The sequence below is a fragment of the Muscardinus avellanarius genome (assembly GCF_963383645.1).
Source record: "Muscardinus avellanarius genome assembly, chromosome: 1".
NCBI lineage: Eukaryota > Metazoa > Chordata > Mammalia > Rodentia > Gliridae > Muscardinus > Muscardinus avellanarius.
In genome coordinates, this window is record NC_137786.1 from 15,221,753 (window position 1) to 15,248,222 (window position 26,470).

The 26,470-nt window shown below is 45.1% G+C and overlaps 2 protein-coding genes across 2 annotated transcripts in view; both read right to left on the bottom strand.

The window, feature by feature from the left end:
* Nucleotides 1-4,840, bottom strand: part of MYO10 (myosin X) — a gene marked incomplete at both ends in the record, with an annotated part of 122,293 nt that extends 117,453 nt beyond the window's left edge. The window contains 2 exons of the mRNA XM_080709559.1: nt 568-686; nt 4,717-4,840. Coding sequence (XP_080565685.1) covers nt 568-686; nt 4,717-4,840 — 243 coding nt within the window. The remainder of the gene's footprint in view (nt 1-567; nt 687-4,716) is intronic.
* An 11,613-nt stretch (nt 4,841-16,453) lies between these two features.
* The window catches only part of LOC308265227 (unconventional myosin-X-like), a gene marked incomplete at its 5' end in the record, with an annotated part of 100,295 nt that continues 90,278 nt past the window's right edge, over nt 16,454-26,470 (bottom strand). The window contains 2 exons of the mRNA XM_080698822.1: nt 16,454-16,654; nt 19,874-20,008. Of these exons, the coding sequence (XP_080554948.1) occupies nt 16,501-16,654; nt 19,874-20,008 (289 nt within the window). The 3' untranslated portion in view covers nt 16,454-16,500. The remainder of the gene's footprint in view (nt 16,655-19,873; nt 20,009-26,470) is intronic.

Consider the following 26,470-nt stretch of genomic DNA (forward strand, 5'->3'; position numbering starts at 1 on the left):
TTTATTTTTTGTTTTGGAACAGGGCCTCGCTAGGCTGGGAAGTCTTTCTTCAGTTGTTCAAGCTGGTCTCAAACCTGCAATCCTCCCGTGTCTCAGCCTCCCAAGGACTGAGATTACAGGAATGCAGCACCATGCCTGGCTAAGACCTGAGTTTTTAAATTTCACCTGCAGCTGGGCGTGGGGCCTCCGTACCAGACATTAAATACTTAGCACATAGTTTGCTACTTTTATCTTTATAAAAATCTTTGCATTAGGTGAGATAACTATCCTCGTCTTGGAGCAGAGTAAACTGAGGCACAGTGATTAGTAAGTTTACCAAGAACAAACAAGTAAGTTTACCAAGTACTACTGCTCAGACTCTGGAGATCTGTATTAGACCCATCCTGGTAAATGCTACACTGTCTCTTAGGAATCAGTTCAACAGCTCTTCCACTCCCCACACGTAGATATCTTCAACCTTTGGACCCTGAGTCAGTCATTTCCACAGTTTAACGCATTACTGTGTGAATCACAGTGGCAGATCTGAACCCCGGCCGTGTCTCCCGGGCTGAGCTCCGGCACGCGTACCTGCTGGACATTGAGGGGCGTGAGGATCTCTTCTCCCCTGAGGAACATTGATCTCTGGGTCAGGGCATCCGTGAGCTGCGCTGGGTCCAACCCGAGTAACTCTGCAGACCTGCCCAAAGCTAAAAGCCAAGAATGAGGCACACCCCAGAGAAACCAGATACTGGATTTCAAAGCTAAATAGGCCCTAGAGCGGAGAACATCCTCATCCCTCAGGCAGAACTGATAGAAAACATATTTTGTTGACAAGTTATCTGCTCCCTCAGTGGGTCCTGGGTTAGCAGTACCGGAAAAGTGTGAACCGGGAGCCCTTGGGCTCCCCCAAGACCATGGCAGCACTTTGAGAGTTGTTGTTGTTGCTGTTGTTGTTGTTGTTGTTATTATTATTATTATTTTTGTGGCACTAGAGATTAAACCCAGGAGCATTCTATATCCAAGCTATACCCCCAGCTCTATTTTTTATTCTTTATTTTGAAACAAGGTCTCACTAAATTGCAGAGGGCCTAAGTAACTGAGGCTGTCTGTGAACCACGATCCTCCTGTCTCAGCCTCCCAAGTCCTGGGATTACAACTGTGCACCGCCACACCCGGCTGGTTTGATAATATTTTCCTTGATAGCAATAGATGTTTGCTTTTCTATTCTCCTTCTCTCTCCAGTTAGAGTTTTTTAAAGCCTACAGGAAAAAAGGCACCTGAGCATACTCAATGAGCAGACTTGAGAATCTATTTCTCTATTTTAATTAAACATTTTTGGTGTGTGTGTGGTACTGGGGTTTGAACCCAGGGGCATTCTACCTGAGCTACGCGCCCAGCCCTGTTTTTTAATTTTTTTATTTTTTGGAAATAGGATCTTGCTAAGTTGCTGAGGCTGAGCTCAAATCTGTGATCCTTTTATTTCAGCCTTATTTTTTATTAAGTCAGAAATTTGCAAAAAGGTAAGACAGTGTAACTATTCTTACTCAGGACAGGTTTTCTTTCCTTTTTTTTTTTTCTTTCTTTTTGATTTAGAAAAGTTTGTGGGGGAGAGGGTACTGGAGATTGAACTCAGAAGCATTCTATTTCTGAGCTGTACTCATAGCCCTTTTTTAAAAAAATTAATTAATTAACTTACTTATTTTTTGTGGTACTGGGGATGGAACCCAGGGGCTTTCTTTTTTTTTTTTTTTTTTTTTGGTGGTACTGGGGGTGGAACCCAGAGGCTTTCTACCTCCGGGCTATACTCCTGGACCTTTTTTATATTTTATTTGGAAACAGGGTCTCACTAGGTTGCTGAGAGCCTCACTAAGTAGCTGAGGCTGGCTTCGAACCTGTGCGATCCTCCCGTCTCAGCCTCCCAAGCGCGGGGATTACAAGCGTGCGCCACCACGCCCGGCAGAACCCAGGGGCTTTCTACCTCCAAACTACACCCCAACCATATTTTTGATTCTTTATTTTGAAACAGGGTTTCACTGAGTTGCAAAGGCTTTACTAAATAGCTGAGGCTGGCTGCGAACCATGATCCTCTTGTGTCAGCCTCACAAATGCTGGGATTACAAGTGTGCACCACCATGCCCAGCTAATAGTTTTTTGGTTTTTTGAAACAGGGTCTCGCTAGGTTGCTGAGAGCCTCACTCAGTAGCTGAAGTTTTCCTTGTACATATGATCCTCCTATCTCAGTCTCCCAGTACTGGAATTACAGACCCCACCATGTCTGATGGAAAACAACCTTTTAAATAAAAATATATTTAATTTCATATGCCATGTGTTTATTACTGCTAGTTTTCTATGAATTCATAAATATTTGAAATGCTTGTTTAATTCCTTCCTTTCTTTTTCTTCTCCTTCTCTTTTTCTTTCTCCTTTTTCTTCCTCCTCCTCCTTCTTCTTCAGTGCTGGGGATTGAACCCAAGGACATTCTGACTCTATGTCACACCCCCTCCCAAATATCTTATTTTATTTATCTTTTGGTACTGGGGATTGAACTCAGAGGCATTCTATCTTCGATCTACACCTCAGCCTTATTTGATTTAATTTTTTTAAATGTTGAAACATTCTAAGTTGCGGAAGGCCTAAGTTGCTGATGTTGGCTTCAACCCTGCGATCCTCCTGTCGTGGCCTCCCAAGTACTGGGATTACAGGCGTGTGCCGCCATGCCCCGCTCCTACTTTATTCTGAAAGGGTCTCACTACTGTTGCTGAGGTCTCACTAAATTACTGAGGCTGGCCTGGAACCTGTGATTTTCCTTTCTCAGCTTTCTAAGTACTGAGATTACAAGCATATGCCACCACACCTGTCTCTCACTTTTAATTTCTTTTTTCTTTTTTTCTTTTGCAGTACTGGGGATGGAACCCAGGGGGCATTGTACCTCCGAGCTACACCCCCAGCCCAATTTCTTATTTTTTATTTTGAAACCTCGCTAAGTCACTGAGTTGCAAAGGGCCTCACTAAGTAGCTGAGGCTGACCATGAACCACAATCCTCCTGTCTCGGCCTCCCAAAAGCAGGGATTAGAAGCGTGCGCCACCACATCCAGCCTCACTTTCAATTTCTAATGCAGTAAACACAAACACATCTAACCTCTAAAAACAAAAGCTCCTGGGGGTTCTGTGATTTTTGAGACTGTTGAGAGGAGCCCAAGAGATCAGGTGGAGAACTTCCAGCTCCTATGACCCCGACTCCTTCCCGGATCCCAGCTCCTATGACTTTATCCAGGGCTTCTATCAAGAGAGTCTTCAGAAGACGCATGTTAAAAATTACTGCAGGAAAAAGCCAACTCACATATAGCTTGATATAGTAACTCATTTTATCTTGACAAAGAATCTCTGGGGTGCTGTACAAGAGTGCTGAGGAATAAATAACACATGCAGCACCTGCGGCAGGTCTGGGTCCTAAGCCCCGCCTGCTGGCTTGGGAAACTAACAGCCGGGATAATTCCACACCCACCACTGGCAACTACTCAACCGCTCCCCAGGCCGGCTCCTGCAGCCAGCCTTCCTCGCCGGAGTTCCACTTACTTGGTCCCTCTTCCTTCTTTCTGGCTAAGAATGAGAACGTAAACGCCACTCGGTGTTCCTCGGCAATAACTTTTCATATGCTTTGACCGTTTACTACTGGACATTTCACGTCAGACACAGTGAAAATTCAATGGCCCTTCAGCCGGGTGTGTTAACTGAGTGGTAGAACATGAGCTTGGCATGCTTGAGACCCTGGGTTCAATCCCCAGCACTGAGAAAAAAAGCCTGTAGCTCTCTATTCTTGGCATCAGAAAACCTTTTCTCAAAAAGGCCAGCCAAAGCCGGGCGTGGTGGTGCACACTTGTAATCCCAGCACTTGGGAGGCTGAGACAGGAGGATCGCACAGGTTCGAAGCCAGCCTCAGCTACTTAGGCTCTCAGCAACTTAGTGAGACCCTGTTTCCAAATAAAGTATAAATAGGTCTGGGAGTATAGCCCAGAGGTAGAAAAGCCCCTGGGTTCCACCCTCTGTACCACCACCAGAAAGAAAGAAAGAAAGAAAGAAAGAAAGAAAGAAAGAAAGAAAGGGCCAGTCAAGCCAAGCGTGGTGGCACATGTGTGGTAATACCAGTACCTAGGAGAATGAGACAGGAAGATCACAAGTTCAAGATCAGCCTCAGAAACTTAGTGAGACCTGTTTCAAAACCAAAAATATAAAAAGGGCTTGGGGTTGATAGGTCAGGTCCCTTCCTTCCCCCACAGGACCCTGCCGCGGGGACAGGAGGCGGAACACTGGAAGCCAGAAGCGGAGTTGTGGGGAGATTCCAGACATCGAGAGACAGACTCCATATTGGCATCGCCACACTGCTAGCCCCACCTCAAGACCCCCTGCTATAAATATATACATACTTCCTCTCTGACCACGTGACTCTGCCGACCAGTCGTGACTCTGCTGCTTGGTCATCGGACCCTTGCCCCACTGTCAGCAGATCTCACCCAAAGGTGCCGGTTGATTACAGAGGTCTTTGATAACTTGGCTGGCGTTGCCTCCTTTGTGACCCTCCAGCTCAATTTCAACATTACAGGGGTACAGCTCAGAAGTAGACTGCCACTGGGTTCAACCTCCTGTACCCCCCGCACCACACACACACACACACACACCCCAGTTGTTATTCTAGGCTTAATTTCCAAGAGGAAAACCCAAGGCGGGCAGCAGCTTACCTGTTTTGAAGGAAACCTGCGCCCCGCCGGCAGTGATGAACTCTATGTTTCCGAGATGCAGGATGCCGGCCAGCAGCCTCAGGACCTCCCGCACCTCCTCCTTGCTGAACTGCATGACGCCCATGGCCGTCTGAAAGAACACACGCCTGTTTAATTTTATGTTGTTCTCAACATGAAGGGAAATGACACAATACTCAAGATCGGTAAGATTCTGGAGTGTTGAGCTAAAGAAGGCAACGGAGACAAGGAAATACTTTTGCCTCCATGTACACAAAAGAAGAGATCATTAGACCGTGCAGACATAAGGCAATCGATGAAATAAAATAGACATATATCTACCTTATTAGTTACACTACAAATGAATTACCTCAAGGAGTTACTGGAACGGCAGAAAACAAGATACTTCTATTTATTTATTTTTTGTGGTACTGAAATAAATCTCTAGTACTAAAAAAAAAAAAAAAAAAAAACCTGGGTAGCTGGCTCATATTAAAAGGGGCAAGAGGTAATACTTGGTAGGATTCCTCTAGTGTACATGCTGGGGCCCTGATTCAATGGACAAAAGTAACAGACAGGGAAACAGGTGGAATAAAAATTCATGTCAGAAACTCAACAGAGAGCAGAGTATTTTCTTCCTTTATTGTTGTGGTACTGGGGATGGAACCCAGGGGCATTTTACCTCAGAGTGACACCCCCGGCCCTATTTTTTTAATTCTTTATTTTTTGAAACAGGGTCTCACTGAGTTGCAAAGGGCCTCGCTAAGTAGCTGAGGCTGTCTTTGAACCTGCACAATCCTCCTGTCGCAGCCTCCCAAATGCTGGGTTCCAAGCCCTGTGCAACTCAGTGAGACCCTGTTTCAAAATAAAGAATATAAAAAAAAATAGGGCTGGGGGTGTAGCTCGGAGGTAGAATGACCCTGGGTTCCATCCCCAGTACTGCAAATAAATAAATAAATAAATAAATAAATAAATAAATAAATACGAAGATTATAAATGGAGATAGAGAATGAGGGGACAAAATGAACGCACTTACTATATTAACAAGTTTCTGGCTTCTTTGCTTTCAAGTCTCGCTCTAAGTGATTGGTTAATTAGGATTGTAGTGATACGTGGTAATTGCACTAATCATACCATGGGATAATTTAATGGCTGCAACCAATTCTCACCAGCGTGGGCGTGTGTGTTAAACAGCTGGTGAGAGCCTCCATTTACCGCCTCTTGCAGTCCAATTTATGATCATTTTAGCAAGCAATCAGCCCTTGGCAAGAGTGCCCACTTTAAGGCTTACTTTAATTACTTTATTATCTCCATAATATGGCTCAAGACTAGGAAAAAAAACCCTGGGAAATTCTCAGGATTGTTCAGAATTGCTGTATAGCTACTTGGTTATAAAACTGGTACAGAGTTATACCAAGTACCTTCAATAAAAGTTTTTATGAAGCACATAAGAAAATAGATGCTTGTGAATTTGTGTGGGGTACAGTCTCCGCTCTCAATGGCCACTAGAAACCCGAGGCGTGAGTCACCTTGTACAGGGCACAGGCACCTCAGCTGACCCCGGAGCCAACGGCCGACTGGAGGGGAGGGGAGGCTGCTCAGGGCATCGTCAACTACAAGCAGTAATTAGCAATTTATTATGTAGCGCTATGTTATGTTCCATGATGTAGGACTATGTGACTTTAAAATGTGTTTTCATAGGTAAAGTTTGCTTCTATATTTGTAAGAGTGGTCAGAATAAAAATGGAGTCCTTGGCATCAAGCTTAACTAGGCATCTAACGGAGAAGTCAGGAAGGAGGGAATCTCCTGCACATACCCTGGGAGAGCCTGAGAGGGAGGACGATCGTGAAAGGCTCTGCTGAGACTACAGCCTTGCACAAAGCCACAGCGACCTCACACAGGAAATATTCCTGCAAGGACGCCCACCTCACAGCGGCTGCACATCCTTGGATGGATGCCGCCATTTTTATTAATCCTTACAGCCAAGGGTGGTGATGATGATGATGATATTATTATTATTATTATTATTATTATTATTATTATTATTATACTGGGGTTTAACCCAGGGGCCTTCTACCTCCAGGCTATAATACCCCCAGACCTATTTTATATTTTATTTGGAAACAAAGTCTCACTAAGTTGCTGGGAGCCTCACTAAGTAGCTGAGGCCAGCTTCGAACCTGCCCGATCCTCCTGTCTCAGGCATCCCAAGTACTGGGATTACAAGTGTGCGCCACCAAGCCTGGCTGCCAAGGGTTATTATTAAAAAAATAAAAAAAACTTATGTAGGCAGGCACAGTGGCACCCAAATGTAATCCCACTACCTGGGAAGCTGAGACAGGAGGATTGCAGGTTCGAAACCAGCCTGGGTAACTTATTGAGATAAGACCCTGTCTCAAAATAATAAAACGGACTGGAGATGTATCTGAGTAGTAACCCCACCCCTGGGGTTTCAATCCCTAGTACCAGCCGGGCGTGGTGGCGCACGCTTGTCATCCCCGCGCTTGGGAGGCAGAGACAGGAGGATCGCGCAGGTTCGAAGCCAGCCATGTGCGCTGGCTTAGGAGACCCTGTTTCCAAATAAAAATGTAAAAATAGGTCTGGGAGTGTAGCCCGGAGGTAGAAGGGCTTCCAGGAACCCCAGTACCACCAAAAAAAAAAAAAAAAAAAAAAAAATCCCTAGTACCACAAAAAAAGAAAACGAAAGCAAAACTGAAAAGTGTGTAATCCTTCTCATTTTGCCTTTAAAACCTTCCAGTGCCTCGGCCTCCCTGAATACACACATAGCTTACTCTATCCCCACTTACTGCCGTTTCTGAATAACTCATCTCTGGAGTTTTCTATTTGTTCTTTAGGTTGACAACTCCTGTGTTTCCCAAGACTGAAAGAGACAGATATTCCTGCCTTTGGCAAAACAAGCACAAAGTCGAGCCGTTAGATCCTAATGAAACCGGACTCGTGCTGAGTGAATGCGTTCGGGCACAATCGTGGCCGCGCTCCCCCTACACCCGTGGACGCAGGCACGCACGTGGGCACCAGGGTGCCTGTGGTCAGGAAACCTGCTCTGCCATGGCCACGCGTGCTGTACAAATTCAGTATTCATGTGTAACTAGGGTAAGTTTGTTAGGTATATTCAGATGTCGATTTTGTATATAAACGTCCTTTTCCTAGATGATATACTGTTTTGTCATACAGTCAAATTTCCAATGCCCAAACCTATGACTTCAATTTAACAATATGAGCTAGCAGAGGGTGCCGGTTCCCTTGTGGCTAAAAAGAACCAACAGTTCTCAGTGGAGACCAGATGCCCCAAGAGGAAGGCAGAGGAAGGAAGACGCTTCAGGGCGGCTCAGGACCTTCTGGAGAAGGAAGCCCTGGCTGCACTGCACCCTAGTGGCCAGCCGGCTCCTCGGGTGTGCGCCCACCCGAGTCCTCTGTCTCCAGAAACAACATCCTCTATCACAAATGACTGTTCTTCCCTTTCAGTAAAGCAGTAAGACTTGAAAAAAAAAAAAATATATGAGACAAGCCTTTTTCCCTGCTCGTCAAAAATTAGTATTTATTCTAGCTGGGCCTGGTGGCACATGCTTGTACTCCCACTATTTGGGAGGCTGAGACAAAAGGATTCAGGTTCGCGCCAGCATCAGTTACTTGGTTAGGAAGGTCCTCTGCAAATTAGTGAGACTCTGTTTCTATATAAAGAATAAAAATAGGAGTGGGAGTGGAGCTCAGAGGTAGAATGCCCCTGGGTTCATTTTCCAGCACCACCAAAAATAAAAAATAAAAAAGCAAGCCAGGCGTGGTGGCGCACGCTTGTAATCCCAGCATTTGGGAGGCTGAGACCGGAGGATCGTGGTTCGCGGACAGCCTCAGCTACTTAGTGAGGCCCTCTGCAACTCAGTGAGACTCTGTTTTAAAATAAAGAATAAAAAATTGGGCAGGGGGTGTAGCTCGGAGGTCAAATGCCTCTGGGTTCCATCCCCAGACCTACCAAAAAAAAAAAAAATTAGTATTTATTCTAACACAGGATACTTTCAACAAAGACAATAATAAACGAAGGAAGCCAAACGTGTGGCACACACTTGTAATCCTAGTACTTGGGAGGCTGAGACAGGATGATTGCAGGTTTGCAGCCAGCCTCAGCTACTTAGTGAGAGCCTGTTTCAAAATAAAGAATAAAAATAGGAATGAGGGTGTAGTTCAGAGGTAGAATGCCCCTGGGTTCAATCCCTAGTTCTACAAAATAAACACATAATATAAATAAATAAATGAAGGTCTGAGGAGTAGGAAAAATCCAGTACAGCAAAGTAAAATTGAAAGGATAACAAAGATACAGTTGTCCTGGGGATGGATTGGAAACCACCCCCCTACTCAGATACCCAAATCCAGGAGTGCTCGCATCCTGCGATCAGATGGCTCCTGATTTACCTAGGACCCCTGCATCCCTCCTGGATGCCTGAAATCATCTCTCGATGACTTAACACTGAACACATGTACATGCTATGCACGGAGTTGCTAAACTGTGTTGTTTAGGGAATGGTGACAAGGAAATATTCTGTACATGCTCAATACAGACACAAATATTTTTATATTTTTTATTTTATTTTTGGTACTAGAGATCGAACTGAGATGAACTCCATCTCTGAATTACACTCCTAACCCATTCATTCATTCATTCATTCATTCATTCATTCATTCCTTTTTGCAGTACTGAGGATTGAACCCAGGGGTTTTCTACTCCTGAGTTTTCAACCCCAGACCTACTTATTTTTTATTTTGAAATAGGGTCTCACTAAGTTGCTGAGAGCCTCACTAGGTTGCAGAGGTTGGTCACCTGTGACCTTTCTCAGACCCCCAAGTACTGGGATTACAGGTATGTGCCACCATGCTCGGCTCTTATTTATTTTTTGATCTGAAATAGGGTCCTGCTAAGTTGCGAGGGCTGGTCTCAAGCCTGTGATCCTGCTTCGGCCTCCCAAGTACTGGGATGATAGGTGTTTGCCACCACATCTGGCTTTATTTTTAAAAACGTTGAGATAAATTTTAAAATATTTTCTACCTGAGAATGGTTGAATCTGTGGATGTGAGACTCAGAGATACAGAGGGCTGACAATGTTCGAAAATAAAACTCCCCAGAGCCCCAATTTGCAGGGCCACACCCCATGCCTCTCAGTGTATACACAGAAAGGGAGGGTTTTTAAAATTATTAATATTCTAAAAAAAGAGTTGGCCAAGGACTAGAGGGTGTATCTCAGGGCCAGAGCACTGGCCTAGAATGTGTAAAGCCCTGATTCTATCTCCAGCACTACAACAAGACAAAACAAAACAAAACAAAATACAAAAAACAAGGGAGGGAGAGAAGAAAGGAAAGAGAAGGAAGGAGGAAGAAGGAAGAAGGAGGAGGAGGAACAAAAGAAGAGAAGGGAGAGAAAGAAGAGGAGAAATAGTGAGAAAAACCACTCTCTACTACAAATAGAAGATTGTGATCTTTTTAAAAGAGAGTCTAGCCGGGCATGGTGGCGCACGCTCGTAATCCCCGCACTTGGGAGGCTGAGACAGGAGGATCACACAGGTTCGAAGCCAGCCTCAGCTACTAAGTGAGGCTCTCAGCAACTTAGTGAGACCCAATTTATAAATAAAATATAAATAAAATATAAAAAATAGGTCAGGGAGTAAAAAAAAGAGAGAGAGAGAGAGAGAGAGAGAGAGAGAGAGAGAGAGAGAGAGAGAGAGAGAGGCAGGCCGGCCAAGCTGGGTGTAGTGGCACACACTTGCAGTTGCAATACTTGGGAGGCTGGGACAGGAGGAGGATCACTGGTTTCATAGCCAGCCTCCGCAACTTAGTGAGGCCCTCCAACTCTGTTTCAAAATTAAAAAAAAAAAATAATAATAATAAAATAGGGCTGGGGGGTGTATCTCAGAGGTAGAATGTGCCTGGGTTTAATCCCTCATACACACACACACACACACACACACACACACACACACACACAATAAATACATAAATAAATAAATAAATAAATAAATAAATAAATAAATAAGAGAGACCAAGGTGAAGGCAATCATACTATCAGAGCCTAGTCTGTTTTGAAACTCATTTTCAATTTAGGGATATATGTGTTAGATGTGGAGAAATGATGGATGATTTATATCCTTTTAAGAGATACTTTGGATCTACTGCCAAAGGCATTCTTAAGAACATTTAGAAGGGCCGTGTAACAGGAAGTGCTGGCCGTGTAACAAGCAAGGAGGACGACTGGGAGCTGCACGGGGAGCGGGGTCCTGCCCGCTGGGTTCGTCTGAGATCTGCTGCTGGACTGTTTGGACACTGGCTCCACCAGGTGCTGGGTAAGAACAGACCAGTCACCAACCTCTGAGTCTTCAAACAGAGACAAACCTTCCACCGAGCTGAGGGAGAAGTCCATGGGGATAACAATAGCAAGTACTGCAGGTCTGCCCCTTGGTACCCACAGGGATTGGCTCTGGGATTTCCTCACAAACATTAGAATCCTAGGATGCTTAAGTCCCTTATGTAGAATAGCAGAGTATTTTCATATAAATAAATAATTAAATACAAGAGACCAAGGTGAAGGCAATCATACTATCAGAGCCTAGTCTGTTTTGAAATTCATTTTCAATTTAAGGATATATATATATATAATCTCCAAATTACAACAACTAATACAATGTATATTAGTAGTTGTTAAGTAACACCTAGAAAATAATGACAAGGACAAAAGTCTGTACCAATTCAATACAAATGCAATTTTTTTGGGGGGGTTACTGGGGATGGAACCCAGGGGCATTCCACCTCCGAGCTACACCTCCAGCCCTATTTTTTATTCTTTATTTGGAAACAGGGTCTCACTGAGTTGCAAAGGGCCTCACTAAGTAGCTGAGGCTGGCCGAGAACCACGATCCTCCTGTCTCAGCCTCCCGAATGCTGGGATTACAAGCGTGTTCCACCATGCCCCGCCAATACAGATGCCTTTTTTTGCCCCGCTGTACTGAGAATGGAATGCAGGGACATTCTACCTCAGAGCTACACACCCCACCCAATTTTTGATTCTTTATTTTGAAACAGGGTCTAAGTTGCAAAGGGCCTTACTAAGTAGTAGCTGAAGCTGTCCACAAACTGTGATCCTCCCTTCTCAGCCTCCTGAATGCTGGGATTACAAGCGGGCACCACCACGCCCCGCCAATACAGATGCCTTTTGAAGAAAATAAACTTTTGTTCCAAGGTTGGTTGAATCTAAGGCTAAGAAACATGCGGAGGCAGATGGCAGACTGCACTTGATAAATACCAGCTGCGTTTAGGATGATGATGGTTGTGAATCCAACCTAGTCGCCCCGTGTCTCGTTCTTCTAGTGAGGACTGAGGCGAGGGAACTGAGCCCATAGGACACAATCTCCTGGCCACACGCAGGCGGGTGGGCTGTTGACAGCGCTCAGGACCAGGCTTCTTAAAGACATTCACCTAATAACCACGTCCTCAAGATACATGAGGCAGGGAGAGACTGAGGCAGGCCACGACCCAGAGACGGAGCCTGAGCGCTGTTGATGTCATCACAATTAGACTGACAAGAGAACAGGACGGGATCCCGATGGCCTCCTGGGCCAGTGGCGGATGGATTTGTTCTGAGCTGTGGAGTCTGCTCTTCGAAAGAAATCTTATCTGTAAGCTCAAAACTGGAGGATCTGCTTGCTTGAGCCCAAAGCTCGATTTTGTTTTTTCCCTGGGGTGGACGGTACGGATTCTGAACATGCCGTTCCAAGTAAGACACGATGCTGGCGCTCACCCTCCCTCTAGGAAAAGAGGATTCTTTGAATTCCCTTCCAGCCTGGATCCAGCCTGGAGGACAGTCCTCCTCACGATCCCAGCAAGAAGGAAATACCTCTTCTCGTATGCTATGCGGAATGTAATTATGTCTACTAAAGAATTTTTTCTTGAAACAGAAAATGAAATCTGTCACAAAGCAACTTACAATGACTTCTCTAAAGGATTCCTGGTCACTGATTGTCTTGTCTTCTATACATCCAGATTGATTCAAGTAATGGTAATTTTCTGGCACAGATAAATAAAATTCTTCTGCAGAGAGACAAAGAGAAGCACAGTATCAGTACTCAGATGGCCAGGCCGAGGCAAAATTCAGGAGAGTCCACTCTGTGCCTCTTTACAGGTATAGAATATATAACATACACAAGCCGGGCGTGATGGCGCACACTGGTAATTCCAGCACTCAGGAGGCTGAAACTGGAGGATCGTGGTTCGCGGACAGCCTCGGCTACTTAGTGAGGCCCTCTGCAACTCAGTGAGACCCTGTTTCAAAATAAAGAATAAAAAATATGGCAGAGGGTGTAGCTGGGAGGTTGAATGCCCCTGGGTTCCATTGCCAGACCCGCAAAAAAAATAAAATAAATTTAAAAAAGAATATATAACATACACACACACACACACACACACACACACACACACATACACACACACACAGGGGTTTGGGGGCTGGGGATTATATTCTGTAATTTAAAAAATAAAGTATACACATAATCCTATATCCTAAACTACTTCCTATTAAAATGATTAAATTTCTTTGTTTATGTAATAATCATTTTAGGAAAAGTAGAAAAATTAAATCAGACTAAAAGAGAACTGCAGATATATCTCAGTGATAGTATAATTGCCTAGTATGCATGAGATCCTGGGTTCAATTCTCAGTTCCAAAACACAAACAAAAAGTAAAAACTCAATGGGATGTTAAAAATTGTTACTGAGCCGGGTGTGGCGGCACGCGCTTATAATCCCAGCATTTGGGAGGCTGAGACAGGAGGATCGTGGTTCAAGGACAGCCTCACCTTCTTGGTGAGGCCCTTTGCAATTCAGTGAGATTCTGTTTCAAAATAAAGAATAAAAAAAAATACTGAAAGAGAAATTTGATTAGAATCCTGTTCTATTGTTTTCTCTTAAGAATCAAATGTTTAGAAATTAGTCTTATTCTGGTGTGGCTTAATGTACCAAGATAAAACAAAACATTCTCAATTTCTCTATTGAGGGGCATTTTTGGTGCTGAGAATTCTAGTCTGTGGTTTTAAAAATTAATTAAACTCAAAAAAATAAAAATATTGAGTGTAATCAATTTTTAAACAAATATTTTAAATCAAAATAATAATTAAATCAATAATTTTAAATTTAAACTGACTAAATTAAAATTTGAGTTTAATTAATTTTCCCTCCATATACTAATAGGACATAAAAATGACTCCAACAACTTTTTTTTTCTTTTCCCTGTATGTGGTACTAGGAATCCAGGGAGATTCTATCTCCAAGCTACACTCCAGCTCTATTTTATTATTTTATTTCGAAAGAGGGTCTCAGTAAGTTGTGGAGGGCCTCACTAAGTTGCTGAGGCTGGCTGTGAACCTGAGATCCTCCGGTCTCAGCCTCCCAAGTACTGGGATTACTAGCGTGTTCCACCACGCCCAGCTTTTTATTTTGAAAGAGAGTCTCACTAGGTTGATGAGAGTCTCACTACTTGCTGAGGCTGTCCTTGAACCTGCAATCCTCCTGTCTCAGCCTCCCTGGTACTGGGCTGACAGGTGTGTGAATCTAACACTGGCATCCTCGGGCTCATAAAGCACATCTCACTACAGCTAGCAGGATGTCCGCGCCACCAAAGCAGACATCTTATTGCTGACGGATGTGTTTTTAAAAACCGAGGTGCTGGTCCACGGTCCTCCGGTCCTGCCCATTTATGTACCTCTCTCTCCGGGTTCCAGCCCCGCCAGCAGCGCGTAGAATATGTGATAGTTTCTTTCCCCGGGATTTTGCCTCACTACTCGATTCTGCAGAGAGAAACCAAATTGATATTCAGAGCCGTTTCCTCTGCTGAAGTCAGAGAAGCCAATCGTTTCTGGAGACCTGAATGAAAGCACGTTACTTACTTTTTCTAATAAATCTTCATGTGAGCAGCAGCCAGTCAAGGAACAGAACGAAGCTGAATCGGTCTGTCATTTTCTATTCCTTGTTACCCACGTAATCGCAGCGCCCGTTTCTCCCACACTGAAAGTTCCAGGGCAGAAAGACAAGCGAACGAGGGACAGACTTCCTCACCTGGACCCAGCGTGCAGCGGGACACACGCACCCTTCTGAATAGCAGACCGCGACGGTCCTGACTGCCAGCAGCAGCTGGTGTGTTCGCTCCACGGCTCAGCCGCAGTCTGAGGGCGTCTCCCAAGGCTCACGTGCTGAGCGCTTGGTCCCCAGCGTCCCCGGGGTGTTGGGGGGGCCTTTGAGAGGTGGGCTCCAGTGGGAGATGGTCACATCACGGGGCTCTACCTTTGGAAGGGATTCATGCTGTCTTAAGGGTGTTTCAATTCTCTCAAGAGTGGGTTGTTTCAAGTCAAGTGGAGATGTCCTGACACTCTCTTATTATTTTTTGTTTGTTTGTTTATTTATTTATTTTGCAGGTCTGGAGATAGAACCCAGGGGTATTCAACCTCCGATCTACAGCCCCTTGCCCTATTTTTATTCTTTATTTTGAAACAGGGTCTCACTAAGTTGCAGAGGGCCTCACTAAGTAGCTGAGGCTGCGAACCATAATCCTCCAGTCTCAGCCTCCCAAATGCTGGGATAAGCCACCACGCCCAGCTTCTCCTCCTTCTCCTTCTCCTCCTTCTTCTTGTTTTTTTTTTTTTGTTTTGTTTTTGTTTTTGTTTTTTCTTTTTAGGAACTGGGGATGAAACCCAGGGGCATTCTACCTCTGAGCTACACCACCAGCCTTATTTTCTATTCTTTGAAACAGAGTCTCACTGAGTTGCAAACGGTCTCACTAAGTAGCTGAGGCTGTCTGTGAACCCGGATCCTCCTGTCTCAGCCTCCCAAATGCTGGGATTACAAGCGTGCGCCACCACGCTGGCTCTCTCTGACTTTTTGTTAGGCCACGTGATGTCTCCCACGTGTATTCTCTTCATGACGCCATCTGCCACGTTGCAATACAGCCAGACACCCATACAAGAGGCTGAGCAAATGAGGTTGCATGATGTTGGACTTTCAGCCTCCGAAATTGAGCTAAAATATACCTCTTTATTTGCTTTTCTTTCTTTCCTTTTTGATACTGGGAATTGAACCCAGGGGCATTCTACCTCTGAGCTGTATCTCCAGCCCTTTTTATTTTTTATTTTTTATTTGAAATAGAGCCTCACTAAGTTGCTGAGGCTGGCTTTGGACCTGATCCTTCTGACTCAGCCTCCCAAATACTGGAATTATAAATGCATGCCACCACACCTGGCTTTTTCATTCATTTTTTCTTTTTTTAATCTCATTTCTTTATAAAGGTCCCCAGAGTTGGGTATTTTGTTAGAGCAACAGAATATGGTCTAGTAACTGATAAACTCAGTTTTTATTTAATAAAGATGGTATCAGAAATTAAAAAGATTCTTCATCTCATAGACTAAAGAGCAGGGGACTTCAGCCGGGCGTGGTGGCGCACGCTTGTAATCCCCGCGCTTGGGAGGCAGAGACAGGAGGATCGCGCAGGTTCGAAGCCAGCTGTGCGCTGGCTTAGGAGACCCTGTTTCCAAATAAAAATGTAAAAATAGGTCTGGGAGTGTAGCCCGGAGGTAGAAGGGCTTCCAGGAACCCCAGCACCACCAAAAAAAAAAAAAAAAAAAAGGGGGGGGGGACTTCAGTAATATTCAAGCAATAATGAGAGGAAGAGAGAAAAGATTTCATATTTTTGGGGGGTCCTTAGGATAAATGAAAAGGGTTGGCACTGTACCGGTCAAATGCTCTAGACAAAAACTAAATGAAACAGGATACAATCTACAATCCTCCCGCCCTGAATATTTCCCTTCTGACAGATGTTCAGCTGGATGAACTTCCCGAAGCGACTGGAGTTATTGTTGTACACCGTCTTCGCGTTGCCGAAAGCTTCCATGATGGGGCTGTGCAAGGAAGAGGGCGGCAGATAGTCATTCATTAGACCTACAAACAGCAAAGCGCTTCTCACAAATGTCAAATATACAAATGCAAGGAAATTTGCAACCAAAAGGACCCAGAGTGGCTGTTGACCGTCAGAAGAGCCCGATTTTCCCCATGCTCACTCATGGTTTAGCTTGCATATCCATTTTGTTGTTGTTGTTTTGTTTGTTTTTATGGTACTGGGGATGGAACCCAGGGCCATTCTACCTCCGAGCTACACCACCAGTCCTATTTTTAATTTTTAATTTTTTTTGGTGGTACTGGGGGTGGAACCCAGGGGCTTTTCTATCTCTGGGCTATACTCCCAGACCTATTTTATACTTTATTTGGAAACAGGGTCTCACTAAGTTGCTGGGAGCCTCACTCAGTAGCTGAGGCTGGCTTCCAACCTGCTCGATGCTCCTGTCTCAGCCTCCCAAGCATAGGGATTATAAACTACATCTGTCTTTGTAATCTTTATTTTGAAACAAGGTCTCAATGAGTTGCAAAGGGCCTCCCTAAGAGGCTGTCTGCAAATCTTCCTGTCTGGATCCTCCCGTCTCAGCCTCCCAAATGCTGGGATTACGAGCGTGCGCCCCCATGCCCGGCTGCATGCCCATTTGGACAAGGGTAAGAATACAGCTGGTTGTTCCAACCCCTGTCCCTGCACAAGTGAGCCTCAGCTTCCCAGGGACGGCACAGGAGAGCTGCAGTGGAGTTCTGGGAGCCGGAAAAGCTGCAGCCCCAGAAATTTCACCCGTCTGCCACCTATCCCTGGAGCAACTCATTTAGAATCTTTGGATCTTCTGCAACTGTAAAATGGAATTAGAATAGATGCGGGGGACGGCCGGGCGTGGTGGCGCACGCTTGTAATCCCCGCGCTTGGGAGGCGGAGGCAGGAGGATCGCGCAGGTTTGAAGCCAGCCGCGCTGGCTTATGAGACCCTGTTTCCAAAAATAAAATAGGTCTGGGAGGGTAGCCTGGAGATAGACGGGATTCCAGGAACCCCAGTACCACCAAAAAAACCCCAAAACAAACAAACAAAAAATGAATAGATGCAGGGGGGGGGGTTGGCAAACTTTTTTCTGTGAAGGACCAGATAATAAATATTTTAGGTTTGCAGACTACACGGTCCTGGTTACAATCCCTTTATAGCCTGGAAGCATCTGGAAACAAGACCACGAGCATGGCCAGATCCCAAGGAAACATATTTGCAAAGAAAGGCTGAGGAGGGAGGCAGAGAAGTCCTGGAGGCAGGTGATGGTGTTGGTTGCACAAGGGTGTGAATATGGTCTCACGATGTACTCAGTGGTACTGAGAAAATCTCTTATTTGTTACACATATTTTACTACAATAAAAATAAAAATGGCCGGGTGTGGTGGGGGCTGAGACAGGAGGATCACGCAGGTTCAAAGCCGGCCTCAGTTACTTAGTGAGGCTCTCTGCAACCTAAGTGAGACCCTGTTAAAATGAAGAATAAAAAAAAAATAGGGCTGGGGGATGTAGCTTGGAGATAGAATGTCCCGGGTTCAATCCCTAGCTGAAATAAATAAATAAATAAATAAATAAATAAATATCAAAAAACAAAGTGTTTGAGCCTATTGACATATTTGATATCCTGGTATGTGGGCATCTGAGATAGGAGGATTGCAGGCTTATGGCCAGCATCAACAACTTAGGCCCTCTGCAACTCAGTGAGGCTCTGTTTATAAAAAATAAAAAAATATAAAAAAAACAATTAAAAATAGGGCTGGGAGCTGGGCATGGTGGCACACACTTATAATCCCAGCATTAGGGAGGCTGAGACAGGAGGGTCACATTTTCCGGACAGCCTCAGCTAGGTAGTGAGGTCCCTTGTAACTCAGTGAGACCCTGTTTCAAAATAAAGAATAAAAAATAGGGCTGCGGATGTAGCTCAGAGGTAAAATGCTCCTGGGTTCCATCCCTGGTACCGGAAAAAAAGACAAAAAATAGGGCTGGGAGTATAGTTCAGAGGCAGAATATCCCTAGGTTCAATCTCCAGAAACACAATAAATAAATAAATAAATAAATAAATAAATAAATAAATAAGGACTGGGTGTATAGCTTAGAGGCAGAATGTTCCTGGGTTCAATCCCCAGTTCTACATAAAATAATAAAAAAAGTAAAAAATTATAAAAAGTATTTGAATGCTTAGGGAGAAACAAAAATAAAAGCAAAACACCCCACAAACACCAGGCTGCAGGATATGGGCATCAGGATGCAGCGTGCCAACCACCGGACAATTCTCTAAAGAACAGTATCTATAATGCCTATGCCAGTCCCCAAATCTTCCCAGGCACAAATCAGATATCCAGAAATTTTAAGTTTATTATTTTTCCTTTTTTCTTTTGTTTTTCGGTACTGGGGATGAAACCCAGGGTCATTCTACCTCCGAGCTACACCCCCCAGTCCTATTTTTTAGTCTTTATTTTGAAACAGGGTCTCACTGAGTTGCAAAGGGCCTCACTAAGTAGTAGCTGAGGCTGTCCTTGAACTGCGATCCTCCTGTCTCAGCCTCCCAAATGCTGGGATTACAAGCCTGCGCCACCACGCTCGGCAAATTTAAAGTCTTATATGCCAAGTGAGACAATACCTGGCCAACAGCCCTCCTTCAAAGTCCTGAAGTTCCCTGCCATGGAAGGGGTTATGATCTCCTGTTGCAGTAGAGGCCACACACGCCCCCCCCCCCCCCAAGTATCCCCAAGCCGGTGCTGGACGGAGCCCCCCAGGTCCTCTGCATGCGGAGGCAGCCCTGGGTGACACGTGGCTGGTGGGCGGGGCTTCTGCTGGTCCCCATTCCTCCAAAGACTGAGCTGACCTTCCCCTCTTCTACAAACTCTGGTACTAGAGTGCCTCCCCGGTGCTTTAAAACACAGGGGCGGAAGCCGCTCCTCCTGGGGAGAAGGCTGCAGGCTGGTTCTCAGCAGCAGTCACCGTCCACCATGTCCACCATGTCCACCATCTCCACCATCACGGACGGCTCAGTGGGGAAGCCCTGGGAGCCTCTCCCACAAGGAGTTCCAGAGGTTCTCAGAAGGCGCCACACGTGTCAAGACCCGCTCCTAAGGAACCCTAAAGGAGCCGTCCGGGGAAAGAGAATCTAGACCAATGAATTTAAACCATATCCCACCACGAGGAAAGTCAATCGTATTAGCTGGAAAGAAGAAAGTTGAAAGCGATACCTGCTTTCCAGGATAGCTTGTTCTACACAGGACGTCGTCTCCTTTGAGGACGATTCCAGCGACTGCTGGCTGATGACGGACAGAAACTTGAGGATCAGTTTGGTGCTTTCCGTTTTACCTGCCCCACTCTCACCGCTGAAAGACAAAGCGCAGAAGTTTTTAGATGTATTGCTCAAAACAACCAGACCGGCGGCGTGTCGTGGCACGTGCCTGTAATCCCAGTAGTTGGGAGGCTGAGACGGGAGGCACAGGTTCAAGGCCAGCCCCAACAAGGTGGACTCTCAGCAACCTAGGGAGATCCTGTTCCAAAAAATAAAATAAAATAAAATTAAAATTAAAATAAATAAAACAAAAAAAATTAAAATGGGCAGGATAGCTAGCTAGCTTGGAGGTAGATGTCCCAGGGTTCAATCCCCAGTACACACCCCCATACACAACCTAAACCCCCCAAAAACTACCAGATGTCAATGGCACATAATTCCTCACTAGAACAATTGTTGAAAAGTCAGGAAAATTTTTTTTTTCTTTTTTTTTTTTTTTTGCGGTACAGGGGAAGGATCCCAGGGGCATTCTCACTCCAAGTTACACCCCAGCCTCATTTCTTATTCTTTATTTTGAAACAGGGTCTCACAAAGTTGCAGAGGGCCTCACTAAGTAGCTGAGGCTGTCTGCCAACTAGGATCCTCCTATCTCAGCTTCCCAAATGCTGGGATTGCAAATGTGTGCCACCACGCTGGGCTTAGACCCTGTTTCTAAATAAAACATAAATTAAGGCTGGTGGTATTTAGCTCAGAGGTAGAATGGTCCCCTGAATTCAGTCTACAGTACCAAAAATAAATAAATAGATAAATAAATAAATAAATAAATAATAAAAGATAAAGAGGAAAGACTAGCAGACATGGGGCAGGCCAGGAGCAGAGGCGATGGTACGGGTGGGGTGATAAGAGTGGACACGAACGCACAAAGGCCAGCTCGGCCTGGACACATCTTTCCAAAAACATCTGGGCGTGAATGGGAGGCAGCGGCAACAGAGGGCTAGCATGGGGTCGAGGGTGCAGAGACAAGCACAGGGTGACCATCAAGGTCACCTGGAAGGGCATGGCCCTGGAAGGAACATTCTAGAAGGTCCGTTGGGAAGATAGGCTGTGTCCTGTATCTAAGTGGATGGCGATGGGTCCTGGACACGTGGACTGGAGATTCGGAGGGAAATCTGGAGAGGAGAGCTTTGGAAGGAGAAGCCCAGTCAATTCTGGGTAATTCACCTTGGTGTTGGCCACTGCGGGGAGAAGGGAAGGAGCCTGAACGTGTGAGGAAAGTAACCCACAAGGAGAACAGCCTGATGGTGGGGTCATCAGAGGTGAGCCCGGAGTCCTGCAGACAGGGCCCTTCGAAGCCAGGGTCTGGGGCGTTATCAGGAGAATGGGTTGTTGCTGAAAACAAGGTGCATGATTAAGCGCACGTAAGAGATGAGAGGAAGTGGCCAGATGCCTGCGCTGGGCGGGCTGGGCGCGTGGGGCATCTCTGCGGGGCCAGGCCACCTCTGCGGGGTCATTCCATAGCCTTGCAAGTGTCAGCGCTGGCCATGGGGTGGCCCTGGGCCCTGCCACAGAGTCACCAAGGCAAGGGATCCGAGGCTCCTGCGAGGTCTGAACACACCCCCAAGAAGCAGGCAGACGCGCTCCCCTTCCTGTAGACAGTGAATCCCCCAGCGTCCATACCTACCCGGAGAGCACAAAGTGGCCCTCACTTGTAATCCCAGCATCTGGGAGGCTGGGACAGCAGGATTGAGGTTCGAGGGCAGCCTCAGCTACTCCTTAGTGAGGCCCTTTGCACTCAGCGAGACTCTGTTTTAAAAAAATAAAGAATAGCCAGGCATGATGGCGCACGCTTGTAATCCCAGCATTTGGGAGGCTGAGACAGGAGGATCGTGCAAGTTCAAAACCAGCCTTAGCTACTTAGTGAGGCTCTCAGCAACTTAGTGAGACCCTGTTCCCAAATAAAATAGAAAAACAGGTCAGGGGTGTAGCCCAGAGGTAGAAGGCGCCTGGGTTATATCCTCAGTACCAATAAATAAATAAATAGAATAAAAAATCGGGCTGGGTGTAGCTCATAGGTAGAATGCCCTGTTTGGCCCTTTACACAAAGCTTCTAGTTGGCATCTGACAATCAAACTTTCTGTTTCCTGTGAACCAAATTCCCTGAGTCACATGATTTTCTCAAAACATCAGTCAGATGACTTCCCAGCTTGCTGGAAGGCTTTGGAAATCTCTGAAAGGCCTAAAGGATTAAGTCCAAAGGTCTTAGAAAATGAAACAAAGCCCTAAGGGTACAACCCGGTACCAGGAAGTACGACTGTGTTATGCTGGAGGGACCAAAACTCATATCCTGTGCTGTGGCGAAAGCCGAAAGTCTTTTCCGCAAGCCTTTCAACAGTTTGGACCCTTAGTTCCTTGTGGAAAGCGCCCCCAGGGCTCCCCTGAGGATCAGACATGGAGGAAACTTGTGGATGAATTTCGGTCCTTCCCTGGCCTTTCCCATCTCATCTCCTACTGTATTGCAGGAGTGTGAGCCCCAAACATGACTTGTTCTTTAGAACCCAGGATTTCAGCTTTCCCAAGCCATCATTTCTAGATATATTTCTAGAAACAGAAAAAGACCAAACACTCAATTATCATTCCAGGACATAAAAGACACAGTTCAGAAGCAATTGCTCCCATTCTTTGAAAACCCCAAACACACAAAGGGGGCAAAGATCCTAAACCCACGGTCACTTTGAACTCCTTGTCCCTCTAGTGATGGCTGTTGAGCGACAGCTGCCAGGAGCTGGCCTCCAACCGGACCATCCTGAGCCGCACACAGAAAAACGAGCTTTGGCCTCGGAACACCGGGAGGCCACTGTTGGAGACTGAGCTGCTGCCCCAGGCCCAGACCTGGCCACAAGGGTGGGTCCTGTTAAATGCCACATCCTCAAACTGAAGACCTCCAGGAGCAGAGGGGTCGCAGCACGGAGACTCCAGTCCAGCCGAGTGAGCATAATGAGGGTCCCCCTCTGCTCCAACCCTTACAAAAAGGCGACCTGATGGAAAGCAAACAGCCGCCTTCCCACGGTTCCTTCCTTCTTCCTACCCTATAAAATAGAAAACCCTCTGCTGTTGCCCAAGGGGCAATATCACTATTGTGTAAAATGAAGTTTGCCCTCATTCATGAATCACAAAAGCTAATGATTGACGTGTGTGTGTGTGTGTGTGTGTGTGTGTGTGTGTGTGTGTGTGTGTTATACTGGGGATTGAACTCAGGGGCATTCTACCTCTGAGCCCAATCCCCAGCCCTATTTTATTTTTTGTTTATTTATTTATTTACTTATTTATTTACTTATTTATTTATTTATTTATTTGGTGGTACTGGGGGTGGTACCCAGAGGATTTCTACCTCTGGGCTATACTCCCAGCCCTATTTTATATTTTATTATGAAACAGGGTCTCACTAAATTGCTGAGAGCCTCACTAAGTAGCTGAGGCTGGCTTCGAACCTGCGCGATCTTCCTGTCTCAGCCTCCCAAGCGCGGGGATTACAAGTGTGCACCACCATGCCCGGCCTATTTTATTTTTTTAATTGTGAAACAGGGTCTCACTGAGCTGCAGAGGGCCTCACTGGTTGCTGAGGCTGGCAGTGAATCTGCTATCCTCTTGTCTCGGCCTCCCAAGTACTGGAATTACAGGTGTGCGCCACTATGCCCAGCTTAATTTGTTTTAATTTTTGTCTTCTGATAGCACTTCATGCATCTTAAAAGGTCATATATAATGAAACACCATAATAAACAACCTGCCTGCCCTACACAATGTAGGGAAAACTAAAGACAAGGACAAATGTACTAGATCAACTCGGTCAAATGCCGTTAAAAGTTCCCTCGCCGGGACTGGTGGCGCACGCGTGTCATCCCAGCATTCGGGAGGCTGAGACAGGAGGATCGCGGCTCGCAGACAGTGTCAGCTACTTAGTGAGGCCCTTTTAAACTCACTGGACCCCTGTTTCAAAATAAAGAATAAAAAATAGGGCTGGGAGTGTAGCTCAGAGGTAGAATGGCCCTGGGTTCCATCCCCAGTACAGCGAAAAGAAAAAAAGGAACTCAAGTGACAACCTATTTGTATTTTATATAATTACATTTAAAACTATGAAAACGCAAGCTTCCATTTAAGGCGTACAAGAGGGAAAAACAGAAGTAGAACTTAAGGAAAACAGCAATCTTACAAACGAGGTCACAACCGGGCACGTGGCACAGGCCTGTAATCCCGGTACTTGAAAGGCGAGAGAGAAGAATCGCAGGTTTGAGGCCAGCCTCACCCACTTAGAGAGGTCCTCAGCAATTCAGCAAGACCCCGTTCCATATTTGAAAAAAAAAAAAGAGGTAGAACACCATTGGGTCCAATCCTCATTACCATTAATTAATTAATTAAATATAAGTAAATTTTTAAAATGAGATTGAAGAAAGGCATTAGGACTGAAAACCCCATGGCTGGGGACGTTAGCTGCGTGATGTAAGCTCACCAAATGAAAAAGAATGGAACCATAAATTTCTGTCTCGTTTCCTATCATCTTATTTTATTTACTTATTAATTAATCCATTCAATTTGAGGACTAGGGGTTGAATATTTTCTGATTTTTAAAGGCACCAGCATGAATTTATTGAAAGAAGTTAAAACACTTTTTATCCACCAGGGGGCAGACCGTGCCCAAGGAAATCTAAATCAATAAGACAGGGCTGGGTGTATTCAACAATTTGTACTTCTTAAGATTTAATTTTCTCTTGACTCTTATAATCTACCCCCACTTGAAAAAAAAGCTCAACTGGAAGGATATATTAAAACCAAAATGCATTCTAGTGAGAAATCTATTCTTAAGTCTGTTTCCTGAGTTAATTTGGATAAGTCACCCTTTTCACATCAGCAGTAGATAATGAAACTTTCTGTTTGGGACCTATGCCCCAGCCCCCTTTATTTATTTATTTATTTATTTATTTATTTATTTATTTATTTATTTATTTATTTATTTATTTATTGTGGTGCCAGGAATGGAATCCATGGGCTTTCTACCTTCAGGCTATACTCCCAGACTTATTTTATATTTTATTTGGAAACGGGGCCTCACTGAGTTGCTGAGAGCCTCACTGAGTAGCTGAGGCTGGCTTCGAACCTGTGCGATCCTCCTGTCTCAGCCTCCCAAGCGCGAGGATTACAAGTGTGCGCCACCACGCCCGGCTTGCCCCCTCTATTTTTTTTTTTTTTTTTTTTTTGGTGGTACTGGGGTTCCTGGAAGCCCTTCTACCTCCGGGCTCCACTCCCAGACCTATTTTTACATTTTTATTTGGAAACAGGGTCTCCTAAGCCAGCGCGCGCGGCTGGCTTCGGACCTGCGCGATCCTCCTGTCTCAGCCTCCCAAGCGCGAGGATTACAAGTGTGCGCCACCACGCCCGGCATGCCCCCTCTATTTTTAAATACTACAACCTTTGGCATAAAAATGCTAACCACCTTCCATTTTAAAACACACACACACACACACACACACACACACACACACAATGGTCTCATTTGAATTTTCACCTTCCTTCTAAACTGCCCCATCTAGTTTGAAGAGATCCCACTTATTAATTCTTGCTTTAATTTCCTGCGCTTTGGAAGTCTTATTGAGAAAGTTACTCCCTGTGCCTATATGTTGGAGTGTAGATCCTATGCCCTCCTCTCTAATAACTTCACAGTCTCTGGTCTAATTTCTAAGTCTTTGATCCACCTCGAGTTGATTCCTGTGCATGGAGAGAAGTAAGGATTCAGATCCAACTTTCTACAAATGGATAGCCAGTTCTCCCAGCACCATTTGTTGAAAAGGCTGTCTTTTCTCCAGCGTATGGGTTTGGCCCCTTTGTCAAAGATCAGTTGACTATAGGTGTGTGGGTTTGTTTCTGTATCTTCTCTTCTGTTCCACTGGTCAGTCTGCCTATTGTTGTGTCAATACCATGCTGGTTTTACTACTATTGCTCTATAGTATAATGTGAAGTCTGGGATTGTGATGACTCCTGCCTGGTTCTTGTTGCTGAGAATTGCTTTGGCTATTCTGGGTCTTTTCTTCCTCCATACAAAATCCATAACTGATTTTTCCAGGTCTATGAGAAATGTTGTTGGTATTTTAATGGGGATTGCATTGAATCTATAGATCACTCTTGGCAGAATGGCCATTTTGATTATATTAATTCTGTCTATCCATGAGCAAGGGAGATCTTTCCATCTTCCAAGGTCTTCTTCAATTTCTTTCTTTAATGTTTTGTAGTTTTCTCTGTAGAGGTCTTTTACATCTTTGGGTATGGATCTCTTCAAACTAAAAAGTTTCTTCTCATCAAAGGAAACCATCAAGAACCTAAAGTGGAAGCCTACAGAATGGGAGAAGATCTTTACCAGCCACCACTCTGATAGGGGGCTAATATCCAGAATATACAAAGAGCTCAAAAGACTCTACACTAGCAAAACAAACAACCCAATCAAGAAATGGGCAACTGAAATGAATAGACACTTCACAAAAGAAGAGATGCAAATGGCCAATAGATGCAT